General features: G+C 37.7%; 1 protein-coding gene across 1 annotated transcript in view; it reads left to right on the forward strand.

Moving 5' to 3' along the window:
• KIAA1328 (KIAA1328 ortholog) overlaps nucleotides 1–21199 on the forward strand; it is a 500809-nt gene that overhangs the window by 383250 nt on the left and 96360 nt on the right. The window contains exon 9 of the mRNA XM_042781630.1: nucleotides 13867–14048. Within this exon, the coding sequence (XP_042637564.1) occupies nucleotides 13867–14048 (182 nt within the window). The remainder of the gene's footprint in view (nucleotides 1–13866; nucleotides 14049–21199) is intronic.

A 21199-nucleotide genomic window follows, 5' to 3' on the forward strand; every position in this document is an offset into this window, starting at 1 on the left:
TGCTTTAGAGCATGTTTTGACCATTTGCTCTTATATAGATGGTTTGTTAAAAGAGAACAGTACTTAGGTTGATATTCATTACTTTATGAGATTGATATTCATTACTTTATGAGCTAACTTGCTATTTAACTAAAAGGTGTTTTGACATATATTCAGCTCAAGGCTTAAAGGATATCTCAGGGCAGTAGTCCTACCTTGGGAGTATATCAGCTCTCCAGAACCATGTCATAATTTAGTCCACATAGGCCTTGATTGCCTTTGCCTTCCAGAAGACATCACACTAGTCCGTTACATTGATCACATTATGCAGATTGGACCTAGTAAGGAAGAAGTATCAATGACTCTAGACATATATATGCTAAAACCAAAACCAAAACCCACTGCCATTGAGTTGATTCCAACTCATAGCAACCTGACAAGACAGAATAGGACTCCGCCATAGGATTTCCAAAGCTGTAATCTTTATGGAAGTGTACTACCTCTTCTTTTTCCCACAGAGCAACTGGTGGATTTGCCATGCCAGCCTTTTGGATACCAGCCAAACGCTTTAAGCACTGTGCCACCAGTGCTTCTTTTTGCATGCTACGGGGTGGGAAAATAATCCAACAAAATTCAGGCACCTTCCACCTTAGTGAAATTTGTGGAGGTCCAGTGGTATGGAGCATGTCGAGATACTCCTAATAAAGAATCAGGTATTGTATCTGGCCCCTCCCACAACTAAAATGGAGGCACAATGCCTGGTAGGCCTCTTTGGATTTTGGTAGCAACATATTCCTCATTTGGGTGTGCTACTCCAGCCTATTTATCAAGTGACTCAAATAGCTGCTAGTTTTGAGTGGGGCCCAGAAGAAGAAAAGGCTCTGCAACGGTTTCAGGCTGCTGTGCAAGCTGCTCTGCCACTTGGGCCATATGATCTATCTGATCCAATGGTTCTTGAAGTGTCAGTGACAGATAGAGATGCTGTTTGGCGTCTTTGGCAGGCCCCTACTGGTGAAACACAGTGCAGACCCTTAGGATATTGGAGCAAAGCCGTCCTCTACGGAAAACTACTATCCTTTTAAGAAAAAGCTTTTATCTTATACTGCACCTTAATATAGACTGAATGCCTCACCATGAGCCACCAAGTCACCATGAAGCCTGAGCTGCCCATGATGAACTGGGTGTTGTCTGACCAACAGAGTCATAAAGCTGGATGTGCACAGCAGTACTTCATCATTAAGTGGCAGTTGCATCTATGAGATTGGGCTTGAGCAGGACCTGAAGGGACAAGTAAGTTGTATGAGGAAGTGGCTCAAATGCCCAGGGTCTCCATTTCTGTCACATTACCTTACCATTCCCAGTCTGCACTGATGGCCTGATTATGAGTTCCTTATGATCATTTGACTGAGGAAGAGAAAATTCATGCCTGGTTTACAGATGGTTCTTCATGATATGCAGGCCTCACTTGAAAGTGAAGCCCCTTTCTGGGACCTCCCTAAAGGATAGTGGTGAGGGGAAATCCTGCCAGTGAGCAGAGCTTCAAGCAGTGCACCTGATTTTCACTTTGCTCAGAGGGAGAAATGGCCAGATGTTCAATCGCATAGTGATTCACAGACTGTGGCCAGTAGTTTGCCTGGATGGTCAGGGACTTGGAAGGAACATAATTGGATAATTGATAACAAGGAGGTATGGGGAAGAGGTATATGGATATACCACTCTGAATGGACCAAGGAAGTGAAGAGATTTCTGTCTCATGAATGCTCACCAAAGGATGACCTCAGCAGAGGAGAATTTTAACAATCAAGTGGATAGGATGACATGTTCTGTGGAATCTAGTGCTCCAGTTTCCCTCACCACTCTTGTCATTACCCAACAGGCTCATGAAACAGTGGCTCATGAAACACATGGTAGTTTGGCAGGGATGATGGTTGTGCACGGGCTCAGCAACATGAGCTTCCACTCACTAAGGCCAATTTGGCTGCAGCCACTACTGAGTGTCCAATCTGGCAACACTGAACCCATGATATAAAACCATTTCTTTAGGCAATCAACCAGCAACCTAGTGGCAGGTTGATTACACTGAACCAGTTCTATCATGGAAAGGGCAGCATTTTGTTCTTACTGGGTTAGATAATTACTCTGGATACAGATTTGCTTTCCCTGTATACAGTGCTTCTGTCAAAACTACCATTCATGGATTTATAGAATGCCTTCTGTATTCACCATCATGGTATCTCACACAGCATTACCTTAGATCAAAGGACTCACTCTTCACAGCAAATGAAGTGCAGCATTGGGCCTCTGCTCATGGAATTCACTGATCTTACCATGTTCCCCATCATCCTGAAGTATCTGGCTTGACAGAATGATGGAATGGCCTTCTAAAGACACAGTTGTGGCACCAGCTAGGTGGCACTACCTTGCAGGGTTGGGGCAACACTTTCCAGGAGACTGTATATGCTCTAAATCGACATCAGATATATGGTGCTATTTCTCCAATATCCAAGATTCACAGGACTAGAACGGGTGGAAATGGGAGTGGTACCATTCACTATTATTTGTAGTGACCCACTCAAAAAATGTTTTGTTCATTTCTGTTACTTCATCATTTCTTCCGTTTGCTCTAGTTGCTTTCCATTCAAGAGCAAGTTTCAGTCTCTTCTGGCATCCATTTTGGTCTTTGCTTTCATCTTGTCTTTATAGTAACCTTTTGCTTTCTTCATTTATGATGTCCTTGATGTTATCCCACAGTTCATCTAGTCTTCAGTCATTAGTGTTCAGTGTGTCAAATCTAATCTTGAAATGGTCTATAAATTCAGGTAGGATATACTAAAACTTATACTGTGGTTCTTATGGACTTGTTTTAATTTTCTTCAGTTCAACTTGACGTTGCATCAGAGTAATTGCAGATCTTTTCTGTAGTTGGCCACTAGCCATATTCTGACTAATGATACTGAGCTTCTCTTTCATCTCTTTCCACGGCTGTAGGTGATTTTTTTTTTTTTTTTTTCTGTTCTGTGCAGTGCAGTCCATGTGTATACTTGCTGGTTCTTTTGTTAAAAAAGGTATTTGAAATGAATAAGTCATTGGTCTTACAAAACTCTATCATGTAATCCTCCTGCAAAGTTTCTATCACCATGGCCATATTTTCCAACTACCATTCCTCTTTCTTCCCAACTTTCACATTCCAATCACCAGTAATTATCAGTGCATCTTCACTGCACATTTGATTGATTTCAGACTGCAGAAGTTAGTAAAAATCTTCAGTTTCTTCATCTGTGGCATTAGTGGTTGGTGCATAAATTTTAATGATAGTCATAGTAACTTGTCTTTCTTGTAGGTGTGTGAATATTATTCTATCACTGACAGTGTTGTAGTTTAACATGGATCTTGAAATGTTCTTTTCAACAATGAATGTGATGCCATTTCTCTTCAATTTGTCATTCTCAGTTGTAGTATACCAAATGATTGTCCAATCCAGAATGGGCAATATCATTCCATTTCAGTTCACTAATGCCTAGGATATCGATCTTTATGCATTCTATTTCATTTTTTACAACTTCCAATTTTCCTAGTTTCAAATATCTTACATTCCATATTCTGATTATGATGGTTGTTTGCAGCTATTTCTTCTCCTTTTAAGTCATTTATACTCAAAAGGTGTGTGTGTATATATATGTGTGTTTGTATATGTGTATATATGTATGTGTATATTGTGTAAATATACATGCACACATACATATATGCACATATAGTTATACTTTGCTTAATGTCTGTTTGGGCAACATCCAACCACATATTTACCTGTCTGTGGTCCCATAAAGTATTTTTCTTTTTTTAAAGGGAAAGTAGCTCTCCTTTTATTTATTATTTACTCCTGATAGTTTTAAATACCCCAGACCTCTAGAGTGAATGAACAGTGGAGTTCTAGGGCACATCCCAGTACCCACAGCACATCTGCCTCTGCCTCCTCCTTTCTCTTCTCCTGCCTTCATTCATCCATCTAGCAGCCAGCCGGCTTTTCACTCCAGGTGTAGGGCAGGGCTCGCTGGAGCTCCTCTCCTCCTGGCATGTATGCTGGCAGCACTGGCTTGCCTGGGGTGGCCTGGGCTTCTGGCTCTGGGTGCAGCTGCACATGATCAGGAAGTGGCTGCACCAACAGGGCAGTGGCAACTATGGCTACCTCAGCCAGCCAGGCTCTGAGAACTCGCACACCCTGTCACTGTGGCTACATGTTCACACCCCTAGGGCCCCTCCTGTCACCCAGCCCTGCTCTTGCACATGCATAGTCTCAATCCAGCTGCTGGCACAGCCTTCCCAGCCCAGCCACCCTCCTGTGTCTAGTGAATGAAATTGGTGGGAATTTAATATAGATTGTATGGAGACTGACTGTGTATAATATGATATTTGCACATGTCCAAAGCAGGTAACATCCTATTTCACAAACCTGTCGTGGGTGTTAAGCAAGCATACCTACCTATACAAGCATGTATTTTGGTGGTGGTGGTGGTTGCAAAATTATATATAGCATTTACCAAAACAAATTTAAATATGTGTATGTATATATATATAATATAAATAATACATATATTACTTTTTATACTGAAGGTTTGCTGGCAACAAATTTTCCCTATTTTTGTTTATCTGAAACTAATATTTATCCTTTGTTTTTGAAGGATATTTTCATGGGATGTAAATTTCTGGGATGAAATTTTTGACCATTTTTTTTTTCTCGGTGTTTTGAGGATATTTTCCACTATCTTCTGGCATTCATTTTCCTGTTAAGAAGTTAACTGTCATTAATATTGTTCTTCTGTATGTAATTGACATTTTTCCCTGGCTGTGTTCAATATTCTCTGTCTTGGTTTTAAACAGGTTGACTCTGATCTGTAGGCCAAAGTATTTCTCACATTTGGGAAGCATTCTGCTATTCTTTCTTTCTCTCTCTCTCTTGTTTTTTTTTTTTTGTTGTTGTTTTTGTTTTTTGTTTTTTGGTTGTTGAGAAGATACACAGCGAAACATACACCAATTCAGTCTCTACATGTACAATTTAGTGCCATTGTTTACCTTCTTTGAGTCATGCAACCATTCTCATCCTCCTTTTCTGAGATGTTCTTCACTCATTGACATAAACTTTCTGCCCCCTACCGCTGTATCTAATCTTTGGAGTTAGTGTTGTCAATTTGATCCCGTATAGCTCATTCTTAGAAGAGCATAATGCTCAGTGATGATCTTTTTTTACTAGGTAAGCTAAACTGTTGTTCAGTTTTAATATGATCTGCTATTAATTCTTTAAAACTGTAGTTCTGCGACTATTTATTCTGTCCATTCTCACTCTGTTTTCCACCTAATGTTCCAATAATATGTTTGTTAGACAGTTTTATACCTCTAATATTCTTAAGACTTTGATCATTTTTCTTTAATCTTTTTTCTCTGTATTCTTCAAATTAGATAATTTCTATTGATTCTATCTTAGGAAAACAGCATCTTGAACAGATACAGAAAAACATTTGACACAACTCATTCAATGGCCATTCATTATCAGAAAGAAAGGGAGAAAATAAAGACCTCTCAGTAAACTAGGAATCTGATACAGGGCATTGACAAGGAACTTAAAATTAACATCTCTTTAATGATGGCCATTTTAGGAACCAGGTCAGGATGTCCTCTCTTACCACCTCTCTTCAGCATTCCTTGTACTAGAGGTCCCAACTAGTTTGATCAGGCATGAGAAATATTGGAAAGAAATAAGGAAAACTGCATTTGTTCTCAGAGAACATGATCACAGAGTGCAAGGTCAGTGTACAAAAATCAAAGTTATTTCCATCTATAGCAATTGGACTATAAAATCACAGAAAGCATTTGCAGTAGCATCAATAATCATCACACAACTAGAAATAAATATAATAAAAGAAATGCAAAACTTCTATGCTGCTAACTACAAAGTACTGCTGAGAGAAATTTAAGTAAATGGAAAGAAAGATTCAACGTGTTCTTGGGTTGGAACACTCAATTTTGTTAAGATGTTTTCCAAATTGATGCTTAAATTCAATGCAATTCCAATTAAACTCCCAGCATACTGTTTTGTAGACATTGAAAAACTTAATCTGAAATTTATGTGAAAATGTGAAGGACCTGTAATAGCAAAAACAATCTTAAAAGTTAGACTTATGTTACTTACTTTCCAGTATGTAATTAAAGCTATGTAATCAATAGAGATTGATATTCACATTAGGATAGATAGTTCAGTGAAGCATATTAGAGAGTCCAGTGATAGACCCTTACACATCAACTGCTTTTTGACAAAAGCACCAAGAAATTCAGAAAAAGGGAAGTTTTTTCTTTTTTTTTTTTTGGTTATTTCTGAGACTATACTGCAAAACATATACCAGTTCAACAGTTTCTACATGTACAATCCTGTGATGTTGTTGTTCAACTATTCTCAACCTCCTTTTCTAAGCTGTGCCACCCCCATTAACATAAACTCACTGCCCTCTAAGTTTTTTGTCTAATCTTTTGAGTTGCTTTTGTCAATTGGATCCTGTATAGATAGTTCTTTAAAGAGCATAATGCTCAAGGCAGACATTGTTTACTAATTAAGGTAAGGAAACTGTTGCTTGGTTTTAAGAAGATCTTAAGGCATATTTTTGGTTTAAGGTTTAAAGATCATCTCAGAGCAGTAGTTTAAGGGGCTTATCCAGCCTCCATGGCACCAGAAAGTCTAGAGTACATGAGAATTTGAAATTCTGTTTTACATTTTCCCTCTTTTGCTCACAATTCCTTTATAGCATCCTTGATCAGAGTGTTCAGTAATGGAATCCAGCACCATCCAGCTCTGCTCTCATTGCAAAGGGGCAGTTGTTTATGGAGGCAACTAGCCACACATTTCATATTCTCCTGACTCCTTCCTCTGTTCCTCCAAGCTAATAGAGGCCACTTGTTTTACATTGGATAGCTACTTACAAGCTTTCAAGACCCCAGAAACTATGCAGTGAACTAGGAAGTAGAACAGAAGCACTAACCATGTTAGTAGCTAGTTAACTGGATTTCCCATGAAACTATAACCTAAATTTCCAAATGAAAGAATCAAATCCCGTGAAGTTTTTGGTTGTACACAAGCAGCTTTCACTCACTCTCCCATTGCCATTAAGTTGTTTCCAACTCGTAACAACCCCCATTGGGTTTCTGAGGCTGTCTTCTTTCTGAGGAGCATCTGGTGGGTTTGAACCACAGACCTTCTGGTTAGCAGTCAAGTGCCTTATCCACTAAATCACTAGACCCCCCCCCTTTTTTTCTGTCTTGGTTGTGAATACATCTATCACCCAACTTTTGACAATTCAACTTTTTACAGGTGTACATCTTATTGAAAGCAATTACAGTAATCAGCTGTGCAACCCTACCCTAATTAGTGTGATTTTTCCATCACCATTAACGCCTAAACAGGAAGTCTTTTTAATGCTGGATATATACTAAATATAGCTATGAACCTTAATCCCTACTTCACATTACATACGATAATTAGGTTGATCATGGGGTATTGGAACATGAGTGGAGTGAGAGGGTATCCACAGAGGACAGTGAACCCTGAAAATTAGAACTTGTGCATGTTGAGGAGGGCTTCCATAATGGGAAGCTCAAGGCTGGACTTGGTGTAGGATGTTGGAACTTGAACAGAACAAAGGAGGGTGTCCACGTAGAGGTGTTCCTATACAAGAACGAGGCCTTGAGAGGATGAGGAGGGCTTATCACAGCAGTGCCCCTAGTTGGGGCTTTGTGAGGTGAATGTTCCTATAGAGCTGTGTTGGCAGAAGCATCTCAGTTCAATGTAGTATGTGTGTCAGGGTGGAAGGGTGATGGATTATGGCAGTGAGGATGGGATATTTTTTCATACTGCTGAGTTTGAAATCAAGTAAGTAATTAAGGAAAATGACAGCTATTGTTTTCACTGTTATAGAAATACAAGGAAAGGGAGAAAATCTAAAATAAACCCTGTGGTTTGAGATTAGAATTGGTGATATTAGTATAAAATTATGGTTTTCAATATAGATCGATTACATAGACAATAGGTAGGTAGGTAGGTAGGAAGGTTGGTAGGGTAGGTAGGTAGGTAGGTAGATAGATAGATAGACAGACAGATAGATAGATATAAATGCATACATATTACATACATACATATATTCTCCTGCTCTGTCCACTGTGGGGATTGGGAGCACTGACAATCCACTTGCCTCTTTTCACTTAAGGGTACCAGGTGTCCTTGAACAAATGACTCATTCCAAGGCTTTGTCAGGATTTGGACAATATAGTAATTGTTCAGGTCTGACATGACCAGTATCTCAATCAAACCATTAGAAATGGGAAGGAAGGAATTAATAGGTATCTGTTCCCCCAATCTATATTTTGTATTCTAAATCAAGGACTTGGTACCCCTCCCCCCTTTTTATCCTTAATGACTCATGCCAAAATTTGTGTATTTCATGTTGATATTCCTTCCTTATATTTTCATTTTCTTAAATGTATGGTTTTCCTTCCCTAGTTTTTCTCACACCACTAACACCCCTCTCCTTCTAACTGTTCTTCCAGGATTTTCTGAAAGTGCCATAGAGAATCCCTGTTTCATGGGAAATAAACTTTTTCATCCTCAACCTTTTCACAAAAAAAATTACTTTCTCCTGCATTTTCCCCTCTTAGTGATTTTTCAACCCTGACTAGACATTAGACTCACCTGAGAAGCTTTCCAAAAGAGAAAGCTGTGAAAGGGAAGGGAAAATAATGCCCATGCCTATTCCAGGCCAATTAATTCAGTTTCTGCATGTGGATGGGACTCTTAAGAAAACTGCTCAGATTATTTTAATGTGTTGCCAGGCTCCTCAAATCAGTGTCTTTTTGATAGCACTGGTTCTGATAGAGGCCATTATTTCTCTCATATTTGATAAACAACAGAGATAGTGATGCTGGAATTTTTCTTTTGCCTCATTCTAACTTCTCTAACCTTTAACCATCTATAAACCTTTTTCCTTATGTGAATCTCAATGTATCTATCTTTGTTGTGGTCCATCCTTCCTTTTCTTTGTTTTCTATCATTATCTCACTAGAACTTTGACATCAGGCTCCTAGTTAGTTTTCCCCCCACATTTCCTGACAGATTCCTATATCCCTGTGGTTGATCTGTCCATTGCCATTGCTATAAAGTTTTTTGTCTTCCTTAGTTCACTCCAGTTCTCTTCAGCCACATCATCCATGGCTACACTCTGGAGACTGCTGTCACCTCCAGTGGTTCCTTCACAGAAATCCTTGACTCTGGCATCTGACATTTACAGCCCAACCTCTTCTCTTTCTCTTGTTCATGTTCTTACATTTCTCACACACCCTATACCACAGTTATTATCTAGTTGTTTTCTTGGAATATCTTTCCAGATGTTCTGTGGGCACCTCAAACTATATTTCACTTTTCCAGCCTTACCACACCTTGTCCTCTGCATTGCTTGTTGCTGTTCTTGCTTTTAGGTGCCATTGAGTCAATTTTCAACTCATAGCAACCCCATGTGACAGAGTGGAGCTGCCACATAGCATTTTCTAGGCTGTGATCTTTACAGGAGCAGCTTGCCAGGTCTTTCTCCCACAGAGCTGCTGGGTGGGTTCAAACTACTAGCCCGTCAGTTAGTAGCTGAGTGCTTAACCATTGCACCACCAGGAGGTCAACTCTTTAACTCCTCCTTCACATTTCACATTCAAACAGTTATCAAGTTCTGCCCATTTTAAATTCTAAATATTTTTTAATTATCTGCTCCTTTCAATTCCTACGACTGCTTCCCTGTTTCAGAACCTTATCATCTCTCACCAGAGCTGCAGCCTTCCAACTCATCCAGCTTCTTGCCGTCCATTCTGTAAATGGTGCCAGAATAATTTTCCATAAATTCACCCTGAACCATGCCATTTTTCTTTTTATAGTCCTTCAGTGGCTCTGCCCTGCCTACAAGATAAAGTTCAAAGCCCTTGATTGTGGAAAATAAATCATTTCTTGATCAATTCCTTTCTGTTTACCTTCTACTTCCCCATAATCAGTAGCCCAGATTTCATGCTATAACAATACCAAACTGTTTAAATTTACCCAAAATATATTTTTTTCTGCTTAAAACACCTTTACATCCTTCCTTTTCCCCTGATTATCCTCCAAAATTTAGTTCATATGCTTTTGAAGTCTCCAATCAGTCATGCTGATAGGGTTATGTACCCTGCCTTTGTGCTCCCATAGCACTCTGTGTAATCTTGAACATTTATCATGTTGTATTCAAAACGGTCTGCTTCCATGTCTGTTCCTACCACTAGAGTCATTTTGAGACTAGAAACCAAGTCTTGTTCATGTTTGTATATACCAACTCCTCACTTATTGACTATCTCATTATCTGATATTTTGCATTTACAACAATAGTAAAAAATCTACTACCCAGCTATTTTGCACATTAACGATGTCTGTCTGGAAGTAACACTGTGGTGTGGTGTGAGGCTGGAGTAATGCTGGCTATGATTGTTTAAGGTTATGTGTCAGTTTGGCTGGGCCATGGTTCTCAGTGGTTTGGCAGTTATGTAATGATGTAATTTGGCAGTTATTTAATGGTATAATCTGGCAGTTAGGTAATTATTAGTTGTGCTGCATTTTGTAATCTGACGTAATCATCTTTCATTTTCACATATTACCAATGTACACATAAAGGCCTGGTCTTTAGAACCTAACCATGTGGATAAGTGAGGAGTGGGTGTATCTTGATGTTATTAGCTGCCATCAAGTCATACCCAGCTTATGGCATCTGGCATATATCATGAACTCAATAAATATTTTCCAGTTCACACACCCCAGCTTCATAGTGATTTATTTGACAATTGATTAAAGAGATTAAGTAAAGCAGAAGTTGCTAAGACAAGTGAGGTTTTTTTATGAGAGTGACTAGGAAGATGGTGTTATCATTAAAGGAGATTGGAAACAGAAAGAGGAAATAGTTTCAAGGTAAAGATAATGCATTATATTTGTATGAGTTGATTTGGGAGGATGTGAGAAGACATCCCTTCACAGTAAATATTTGATCAAGTCAGCAGTTTTAGAGACCATTTCAGGTGAGAGGAATTTATGTAGAAATGTGGCAAGGATTACTAACACAGAAATTGCTGAAGGAGACAGGAAGCCAGAAAAGGACAGAATCCTCAAGAAAGTCTACCTTGAGGGGAAAGGCAGTAGAAGAGTTCCCAGCAAAAGAATCTCAGTAGATGCCTCCTAAAACTAGTGAATCATCGGGATAATTTATTGTGAAGGCCAAGGGAGAAAAAATTTTAAGAAAAGAGTCGATTACTGTGAAGTGGTCTAGTAAGAAGCAAGACTCTTGAAAAGAGAAAAAGCTATTAAAAATTTGTTTTAGTAGGTATGTCTGTTAAAATAAATTACTTTTTCTAGAAGTTTGACAGAGGAGAGAGAGGAAGTAGTAATGTGAGAGAAATAGTGAAAGTTTTTGTTTTTGTTTCCTAATTATAAAAAATAAAAGTTACATACCCTTTGGAAGAAATGAAGACATTCGAAAGTATATAAATTAAAATATAAAATCTTCTCAGTTACCCTATTTCCATGTTTTCTTTCTGGTTTGATGTTTATCCACCCAAAACTTGTTGAACCTTTTTTTATAGTTTTGTTTTTCAAAAATTAGATCACTTTATATGTTCTATTACTGCAAATTGTTTTTCTTTTTTTTTTTTTTTTTACTTAATAGCATGTCATTAGGTTTCTTCACATTAGTATAGAGAGCGTCCTCATTCTTTGCAGTGACTGAATAGTATCCTTGTGCTGGGTGTATCATAGTTCATTTACTCATCTCCTATGGAATGATATTTGCCTTCAACACATACTCTCATGCTGTTGTGCGTGTTCTTCTTTAGGATAATTTCTTAGAATAGAATTATTAGAAAGGTAAGTCCATTTTTATTTTAGGTAAATGTTGACAAATCACCCACCAAAGGGCTGTACCTATTTGCAATTCCTCCAACAATGTACAAAAGTACTCTTCTCCTTGTATCCTTACTGACGTTGAGTGTTATTATGTCTTTCCATTCAAGGGAAGATTTTTTGGTTTTAGATTTTGATTTGGGTTTTGGTTTTTAATGGCAGGTCTGATATTGTTAGTAATCCTAGGAAAATAATCCAGTCAAGAGGAGATTAAGTTATAAGAAAAGGAGATGATTGAAAGGCCACAGTCTCAGAGAGCATGAGTCTAGATGATATCAAGAGTACAACTCAAAGGTATAATTTCCTTCTGAGACATTGAGAGGAATAGTAGATGGGTGGAGATGAAAATAAATGCAAATGAAGGAAGAATTTTTCTTTATTATATAGTCATCTTTATTTCAGAGAAATTACAAGTCAAGTGCCCTGTTGAGACAGTGGATTACCAGGAGGAAGTTTTAAATAGTTACAGAAAAACCTCGCTGTAAAATGGGATAGAGAAGCAGAAAGCAGCCAGTGTTGGGAACAATCAGTATTGGCTAGCATTGGAAGCTCAGCTGAAGTGAAAGAGAATCAATTTTTAGGGAAGGTAGGGATCTTGGTCACATGACTTTTTCTGTAGAAACAAGCAGAAATGTAACAGTTGGGTTTGCCTGGGTTTAGGGTTCTGGCTTGGGGTAAATTTATATTACATTCACAGTGAGGTAGTTTCATTCTCCTTATTTCCCTGTCCCATAGATAGAAGTTATATAACCCAAGACACACATCCATTGGTGGGTCTGCATGGGAGAGTGATCCCTGAGTTTTGGTAAAATTTTAAGAAATGTATTTAATATTGTGGATTATACCTATATAAAGCCATATTGCTAATAGTTTCTGTTTCTTCATATCACTCTGATCATAAAGCTATTTAACTTCTTGATTTGTGTTGATAAATTATGGTATGAGCAAATATTACTAAAAATTCTGATCATCCAAACTGGAAGCCCAGTGACTTTATGGGTTTATGTGATTTGAATCCTGGTCAAGGGCCACCTTGGATTAGTAATGGATTCAGTACTACTGTATTCAACTGATTCATGTGTAGAGTTTATCTCTGCCTCTGGGGAGTTTAGAAATCTTAATTTTTAGCATCTTGCTTTTAGGGTAGCTGCCTTTAATTGATTCTATTCTTTTTTCTTTAAGTTAAAAGGAAGAGATTGGTGGAGTAGTGAGGTATGCACACATCAGAACATTTCTCCCTGAAAGAAGAACGTTTTATAAGAGGAAAGATCCTAATAGTGGAAACACATTTTGTTAGGGAGGAAAAACTTTGTACAAGTGCTCATTTTCATTAAAATGGCTTTTAATCCATATTTGCCTTGTTGACTTTATACTGAAATGAGAGTCCACTTCTTCCACATGCATTATTGCACTATTCTGTACATACTCTGAGTATACAATAAATGCTATAATAATTGAAAGGGAGACATACAAACATATTTTGAAGTAAATTGGTGATATTTTAATCTCTAGCGTTCATTTTTAGTACCTGGAAAACATTGTAGAAATACAAGTCTTGTTTTAGCGTACTTTTTTATTATTATTTATACGTAAATTCTGGTTCTTAATCATACTCTGTGGCTTTATTAGAAGTTTCATAGGTCTGAGTTGCATCTCCCCAATTCCAAATATAAGCTTTTTGAAGATAAACATCATTTCTTCACAGTTGCTGTGGCAGGACGCAACCTAGACCTTCAGTAAATTATTTACTATTTAAATTATTTATTAATAAAAATAAGAAAATGAAAGTTCTTAACTGCCATGAATTGCATTTTAATGTATTCTGAATTTAAACTCTTTTGTGTGATCTGTAGCTCCTTGCATGCTCTCTACAACTCATTCATGTTTGTTCTTTCCAGTTTATTGAAGTCAAAACGTGATGGCTGGCTGACTGAAACATCACCATCCATCAAAAAGTTCCCAGAATCCACTAGCAGTGGAGAAAACCGGAAAGGAAAGAAAGTAGTTGGATTTCAGTCAGAGATGGATGATGATGCCCTATGGACATGTCAGAAGAAGGATACATGTAGACCACAAGGAGGTAGGCTGTAGAAGCAAAATGAGAAGTTCTTGGGAACAGATAGTTGCTGGTGGCTGCTGGCCAATGGACTCCAGATGATTTCCTACAATCCTGATCAAGAGTTAGATATGATACCAACTGACATGTACCTGCAAGGCCACAGGTGGCACATCTACTATATCAATAAATAGCATCTGCATTTCTTTTAGAATATTGATATGAAAAATTATATCAAATTTGTCCTTTCTGCAAGCAGCAAACTGTAAGAATTATTCAGCAGTGAGTGTGGTCATAGACACAAAATAATGTTCATAGTGACTAAGGAGGTCAAGAAAGTGAATATAAATTTCTCCTGGGAAAATAAACTAACATCTACAGTCAATCTTTAATTAACAGGAAATATGGAGGAGGGTTAAACAGAGGCCATAGATAACTCTGCATTATGGCTAAAACAAAGCCTCAAAAGCCTCAGCCATATATTCCCTAGCAGTCTTTTAATACCAGTAATACTTTTATTTATATGTTGGAGATATTTTAAAACAAATTAATTATAGATAACTGTGTGAAATGTTGAGTGGAAACAGTCAGATTTAATTGTGTTTCCCAGTTGTTCCCAGAGTGGTTTTTGGCTTAATCTATCCTGGCATCCTTCAGGGAAGGACTTTGAAATAGAATGGGGCGAGTCTGAGCTTCTCTGTTCAGAAGAGATGTACAAGAAACTAAGGACTAAACTAAACTAAGTAAAGTCTGAGCCCATTCAACCAGCACCTCTTTCCCAGCCCTCTTTCTTTTTTGCTCACCACTGTTAGCCCTGATTTCTTTCTTTTTTTGAACTTCTTTTTCCACTGAGCTAGCATCTTTCTCCCTCGATGTTAAGCAACCCACGTTTGAGAACCTTGCTGGTCTAGCCACTTTCACGTTTATCATCTGAGAGCTGGGAGGTGCTTTGTGAGCAGATCTCATAGGTCTGCTCTCCCTGCCTTTCTTCTGCAGCCAGCTTTGTCATGTTTTTGCTTTTGATTACGATTAGTTTAGAAATGTTAATCCTCTTCCAGACAATGGAGAGATGACTAATTAGTCTAAAGTTCAGAAGGGAGACAATCCACAGTTTGAAACAAAAGCAAAAGTGTATTTTGTTTGACATAAGGCAAAATTTCTACAGACCCCCATTGCTTTAGGACAACTTAGAAACCTCTTTTAGACTTTGCTACCAAAAATAAAAATGAAATTGAGGAGACTTACTATACGAGATCAATCTTCTTTACTTTCTTTATTAGTAGTCCTTCAGATAGAAAACTTAGCTCAGCTTTCTCAATCGTTGTCATTGCACTTTGGAGAATGGAGAATCAGTCAAAACACTGTGGTAGTTACAATGCAAAGCTTAACATAGTCTTCGGTTAACTTGTCAACAAATTTGTGTTGTGTGCCAGCGCTACAAAACAATGGCAAAATGAGAAAAATATAGTGTAATAGCAAAGGGACAAATAACTTGTGTTATTGGTTAAGACCACAACATTAGAAAGCAGCAATTGAAAAGGCACTTTGGGACAGGTGTCATCAGGCCAGCCCTTGCTATGGTAGAGGTTAATCTCTCCTGGGCCCAGCTATAGAAGCTGGAAGCCTGGAAAGGACTTGTGTCCAAAAAAAATCAATTTCTAATTTGAAACAAAATCATTTTTGACTAACAGGGGTTCAGAACCCATTACTTTTTGCTGTATAGTCTGCTGACATTTCAGCACTTTCTGTTGTGCACAATGAATCCTAATAGTCATTTTATAATGTTGCTATACCAATCAATTTAACCCAGAGAAAGCTGTTACAATTCTGCAAAGTTTTCAGGAACAATTTTCACTCTTTTTTTTTTTTTTCCCATTAGTTCTTCCCTACCCCCTACCTCCTTCCCTCACCCCTTTGTTTTTCACATGGGTAGGGGGCTGTAGTGTTGGAATGAAAAAATGGAAATAGTTTTTTCTTTTTTTAATTTTTATTGTGATTTGGGTGAAATTTTACAGAGCAATTCATTTTCCATACAACAGTTCACATACACTTTGTCTCATGACATTGACTGCATGTTTTCCTCTTTTAAAAAGAGTTTTTGTTTTAAGGTAGTCACAGGAGTTATTAACTTCCTGTTCTACATGTGAGAAAGACTATCTTTTATTTGTCATTTCTTTTATTCTAGTTATGGAGCCATTAGCAAAATTATGGTCTACTTGATAACTGAAGGAACTGAAGCTGGCCATTTGAGGCCAGTCTGCCCCTTGTAGAGCTGGTGTAGAAAGTAGAGTACAGAGCAAAGTTATTGCATTGGCATTTGCTGTGTCACCCAACCAAATGTGAGAAATAAACTTCCTAAGGTGTGCTGCATTGGTTTGGACGCCCTGTTTATCACGAGGCTAGTGATTTAGCACTAATCACCTAAGTTGCACTGCTTGGTTTAGTGACTCTTTAATTGCTTGCCCCTCTTTGTTCTTATGTGCGCTCAAGTCGCCCGACTCATAGTGACCCCTCCTTGGGTTTCCGAGGCAGTATTACTATAGAAGTAGATTGCCCAACCTTCCTTCCAAGGAGTGGCTGGTGGGTTTGAACTGCCAGCCTTCTGGTTAGCAGTGAAGTGCCTTAGGCACTATGCTACCAGAGCTCCCTCTTTAGCATGTCTGAATTTTTTTTAATACACGTTTCTAATGTTTTTATCCTTTGTGTCCTTTGTTATTGTCCTTTAGTCGTTAGGTAACATATAGGACATTGACTGTAGGACCATTAATTGTCATTACCACTCTCTTACTCCTTTACCTCTCCTAACTTCTTCACCATTCTGTCAACTTTATTGAGGCTAAACGTGTAACAGGGAAAAAAATAACAAACTCTTTACTCTTGTCTCAAGAAACACATTTATGCTAGCAAAAATATGCACAGTATTTTCAGAATTAAACTTAAAATAGAAATTTTCTTCATCAATTCTTGGAATGTTATATTTAGTTGTTCTTATTGAGCTATGTGGAACAATGAGATATTATTTGGTAAAGTCTAAACTTGGGTCAAGAACTTTTAAACCAAATGCATAAAGGCAACCAACCGCCTTCCTGTTCTATCCCATCTTGCCTAGACCCTCCCCTCCCTGAGCAGTCACTGATGCCCTTTCATAAGAGTCCTCAAAGTTGAGGACATTTTTTTCCTGTTATGCTAATGGGCTAGCAGAAGCTGTGAGGCAACAGAGAATCAAAATGTTAGACCTCAGGGCTTGGCACTGCCCATTCCTAGATCAAGCTACAAAGCCATTCCAGAATACCCTACTATTTTAAAGCTCCCTCTGGTATGTTTCTCTTTCATGATCTCTCAATCCCCGTAAAACTTGGAGAGAGACTGAATTTCATATCAAGTACATAGAGTAATTTGTATTTCCCTGATGGTATTGACAATGAGCTTCATTTTGTCATTTTTTGTTTTTGTTTTTTAATATAATCTCATATATGAACCAGTTGTCACTGGTTGGCTGAGTGGCTCCCAAACACATTTTCCTTTTGATTGAAGAGGAGTTATGTAGACTCAGCTGAAGTGAGGAATAATTTCTGAAGCTCCTACTTGCTCCTGTAAGTGACCTATTCTTCATCATCATCATCATTATTATATGTTTAATCATAAGAAAAGGTATCACAAGATATTACTTCTGATTTCCAAAAGTCTGAGCTGAATGATTTGTTAAAATTGATGACTTTACCAACAAAATACAGAAGTCAAACATAGCATAGGGATATGAATATGCCCTGACATATAGAATAAATTGTCCCGACCAGTCAACTCAAAAAAGGGATTCAAGTGCAAGAGACCAGTCTCTGAGTTGAATCTGCTGTGTAGAGTATTATCACTTAAATCAGAGGGTCTACATTTCCCATCCTCAATAATGGAAAGAAATATACTATCTCAATGTACTGTTTACTTATAGCAGTGCCATGAATTACTTAATATGACCCTTCTAGCCATAGTCCTCCATTCTGATTTATTGTAAATCCTAGCCTCTGTGCCTATGATTATAGTTCCATTTTGGAGTGAGTTGTCTGTTATGTTAATGATACAGCATTATGGTGGGATGTATCTTGAGTCACTTCCTTACTAGGGAGTGGAACTCAAATCACCACCCTTAGTTTCCTTGAGGGTATGGTCTGTATCCAATGTATATGAATGCTCTGGCAAAATTCTCTCTCTTGCTCTGGATCCTACCTCTGCTTCTTCATCATCTGACCTCTGGTTCTTGGGACTTGATATAGCAATCTGACCTGCTGATTTGAGTTCATCAGCCCTTGAAGCATGTGACTGAGGAGAATCCTTCAGACTAAATCCTGATCCATGGATTTGAGATTTTCCAACCTCCAGAATTACTTGAGCCATTTTCTTGGCAGTTTGTGAAGTCTATGATATGACAGAGAAATATGCTACCCTCTGATGGAAGGGAAAGTACTGATGGGAGGAGTAGTTGATGTTAGAGATGATGGTATAGCAGTTTATAAAAATTGGACATTTGGTATATCTTTAATCTTTGCTCATAGGATTCAGCCTTGTGCTGATTCTTCTAAAAGAAATTATTCAAGCACTTATTTATTATATATATTTATTTGTATCTACCACTCGTATTTCAGTTTATTATACTGTGTGGCTTATATATTGTTGTTATGCTGGAAGCTATGCCACAAGTATTTCAAATACCAACAGGGTTACCTATGGTGGACAGGTTTCAGTGGAGCTTCTACACTAGGAAGAAGGATGGGGCCATCCACTTCTGAAAAAATTGGCCACTGAAGACCTCATGAATAGCAGTGAAACATTATTTTATATATTACTGAAAAACATTACGAATAACAGTGAAACATTGTCTGATACAGTGCAGAAAAATGAGCCCCTCAGATTGAAAGGCACACAGAATGCAAGTGAAGAAGAGCATCCTCAAAGTAGAGTCGACTTTTATGACATGAATGGAATAAAGCTTTCAGGACCTTCATTTGCTGACATGGTGTGACTCAAAATGAAAAGAAACAGCTGCAAACGTCCATTAATAATTGGAACATTGAATATATGAAATGAAATGTGAATCTTGGAAACTTGGAAGTTGTCAAAATAAAATGGATCACATAAAGATTAATATTCTAGATATTAGAGAGCTGAAATGGACTGATATTAGCCATTTTGAATCAGACAATCATAGGGTCTACTATGCTGGGAATGACAAACTGGAGAAGAAGGCATTAAATTCATCATCAAAAAGAAGATATCAAGATCTAACCTGAAGTACAATGCTGTCAGTGATAGGATAATGTCCATATGCCTACAAGGAAGACCAGTTGATATTACTATTATTCAAGCTTACCCACCAACCATTAAAGCCAAAGATGAGGAAATTGAAGATTTTTACCAACGTGTGCAGTCTGAAATTGACCAAACATGCAATAAAGATGTATTGATAATTGCTGGTGATTGGAATGTGAAAGTTAGAAACAAAGAAGAATCATCAGTAGTTGGAAAATATGGCCTTGGTGATAGAAATGACACCAGAGATAGCATGATAGAATTTTGCAAGACCAATGACTTATTCATTGCAAATACCTTTTTCCTCAACATAAACTTTGACGAAACATATAGACCTCATCAGATGGGATACATAGGAATGAAATCGACTATATCTTTGGAAGGAGGCAATGGAGAAGCTTGATAGCATCAATCAGAACAAGATCAGGAGGTGGGACAGACCATCGGGTGATCATATGCACCTTCAAGTTGAAGCTGAGGAAAATTAAAACAAGTCCACAAGAGCCAAAAATATGACCTTGATTATATCCCACCTGAATTTAGAGACCATCTGAAGAATAGATTTGACACACTGAACACCAGTGAATGAAGACCAGATAAGCTGTGGTATGACATTAAGCACATCATACATGAAGAAAGCAAAAGGTCATTTAAAAGGCAAGAAAGGAAGAAAATACCAAAATGGGTGTCAAAAGAGACTCTGAAACTTGCTTTTGAACATAGAGTACCTAAAGCAAATGGAAAGAATTATGAAATAAAAGAACTGAACAGAAGATTTCAAAGTGCAGTTTGAGAAGACCAAGTAAAGTATTATAATGAAATGTGAAAAGACCTGGAATTAGAAAAACCAAAAGGGAATAATAACATGCTCAGCATTTCTCAAGCCAAAAGAACTGAAGAAAAAATTTCATGCCTCAAGTTACAATATTGAAGGATTCTAAGGGCAAAATATTGAATGAACCTCATGAAAATAGAATCAAATGGTGTATCATATTTGTCTGTGGCTTTGTTCATTCAACATGTTTTTGAGATTAATCCATGTTTATGTTTCTCTTTAAGCAATTTATTATCCATGAAATAAGGTTTTCTAATTGTTGTCCCCTCAAATGATCAAATCTCCTCTAAAGAGATACCAACTTCTTCCAAGAGTAATTCTGCTTTTGCATTAACAGTAACTTACAGACTAGATGTTTCTCCTTAAAGAGGAGTCCAAATAAAGCCCCTTCCAAAACACATGTGTTTGTTTCCATTTGAAAATAATATAGCCCTATTTTTATTATCTAGTCTAAAAAATTTGTTCATTTTTATTGCTGAGTAGTATTCCACTTGATGAATGTACCGTGCTGTGTTTATCCATTCAGCTTTTTATGGACACTTGATTTGTTTCCAATTTGGAGCTATTATGAAGCATAACATCCTTATATAAGTCTTTTTATGAATATGGATGTGTTTTCATTTCTCTTCTACCTAAGAGTAAAAGTGCTAAGTCATAGAGTATATTTGTGTATAAATCATAGGAAGCTAAGTTTGCTAAAGTGACTATACCATTTCTACCAGCGATCTGTGACAGTTCCAGTGCCTACATTCTCACCTATGTCAATGTTTTAACTTCACCTTTTCTAATGGGGATAAAGTTTGTCTCATTGAGGTTTTAATTCACTTTTGCCTGATGACTAATGACATTAAGCAGCTTTTCATGTGTGTCTTAATTTCCTAGGACTGTGGTAAAAAAGGGAGCTCTGGTGGCATGGGGCCTAAGGCATTTTGACTGCTAACGAGAAGGCTGGTGGTTCAAACCCACCAGCCACTCCTCAGAAGGAAGATTGGGCAATCTACTTCCATAGTGATACTGCCTCAGAAACCCAAGGAGGGGT

Source organism: Orycteropus afer, unplaced genomic scaffold (assembly GCF_000298275.1).
Source record: "Orycteropus afer afer isolate SDZICR_OR568_19922 unplaced genomic scaffold, OryAfe1.0 scaffold00141, whole genome shotgun sequence".
In the NCBI taxonomy this organism is placed as follows: Eukaryota; Metazoa; Chordata; class Mammalia; order Tubulidentata; family Orycteropodidae; genus Orycteropus; species Orycteropus afer.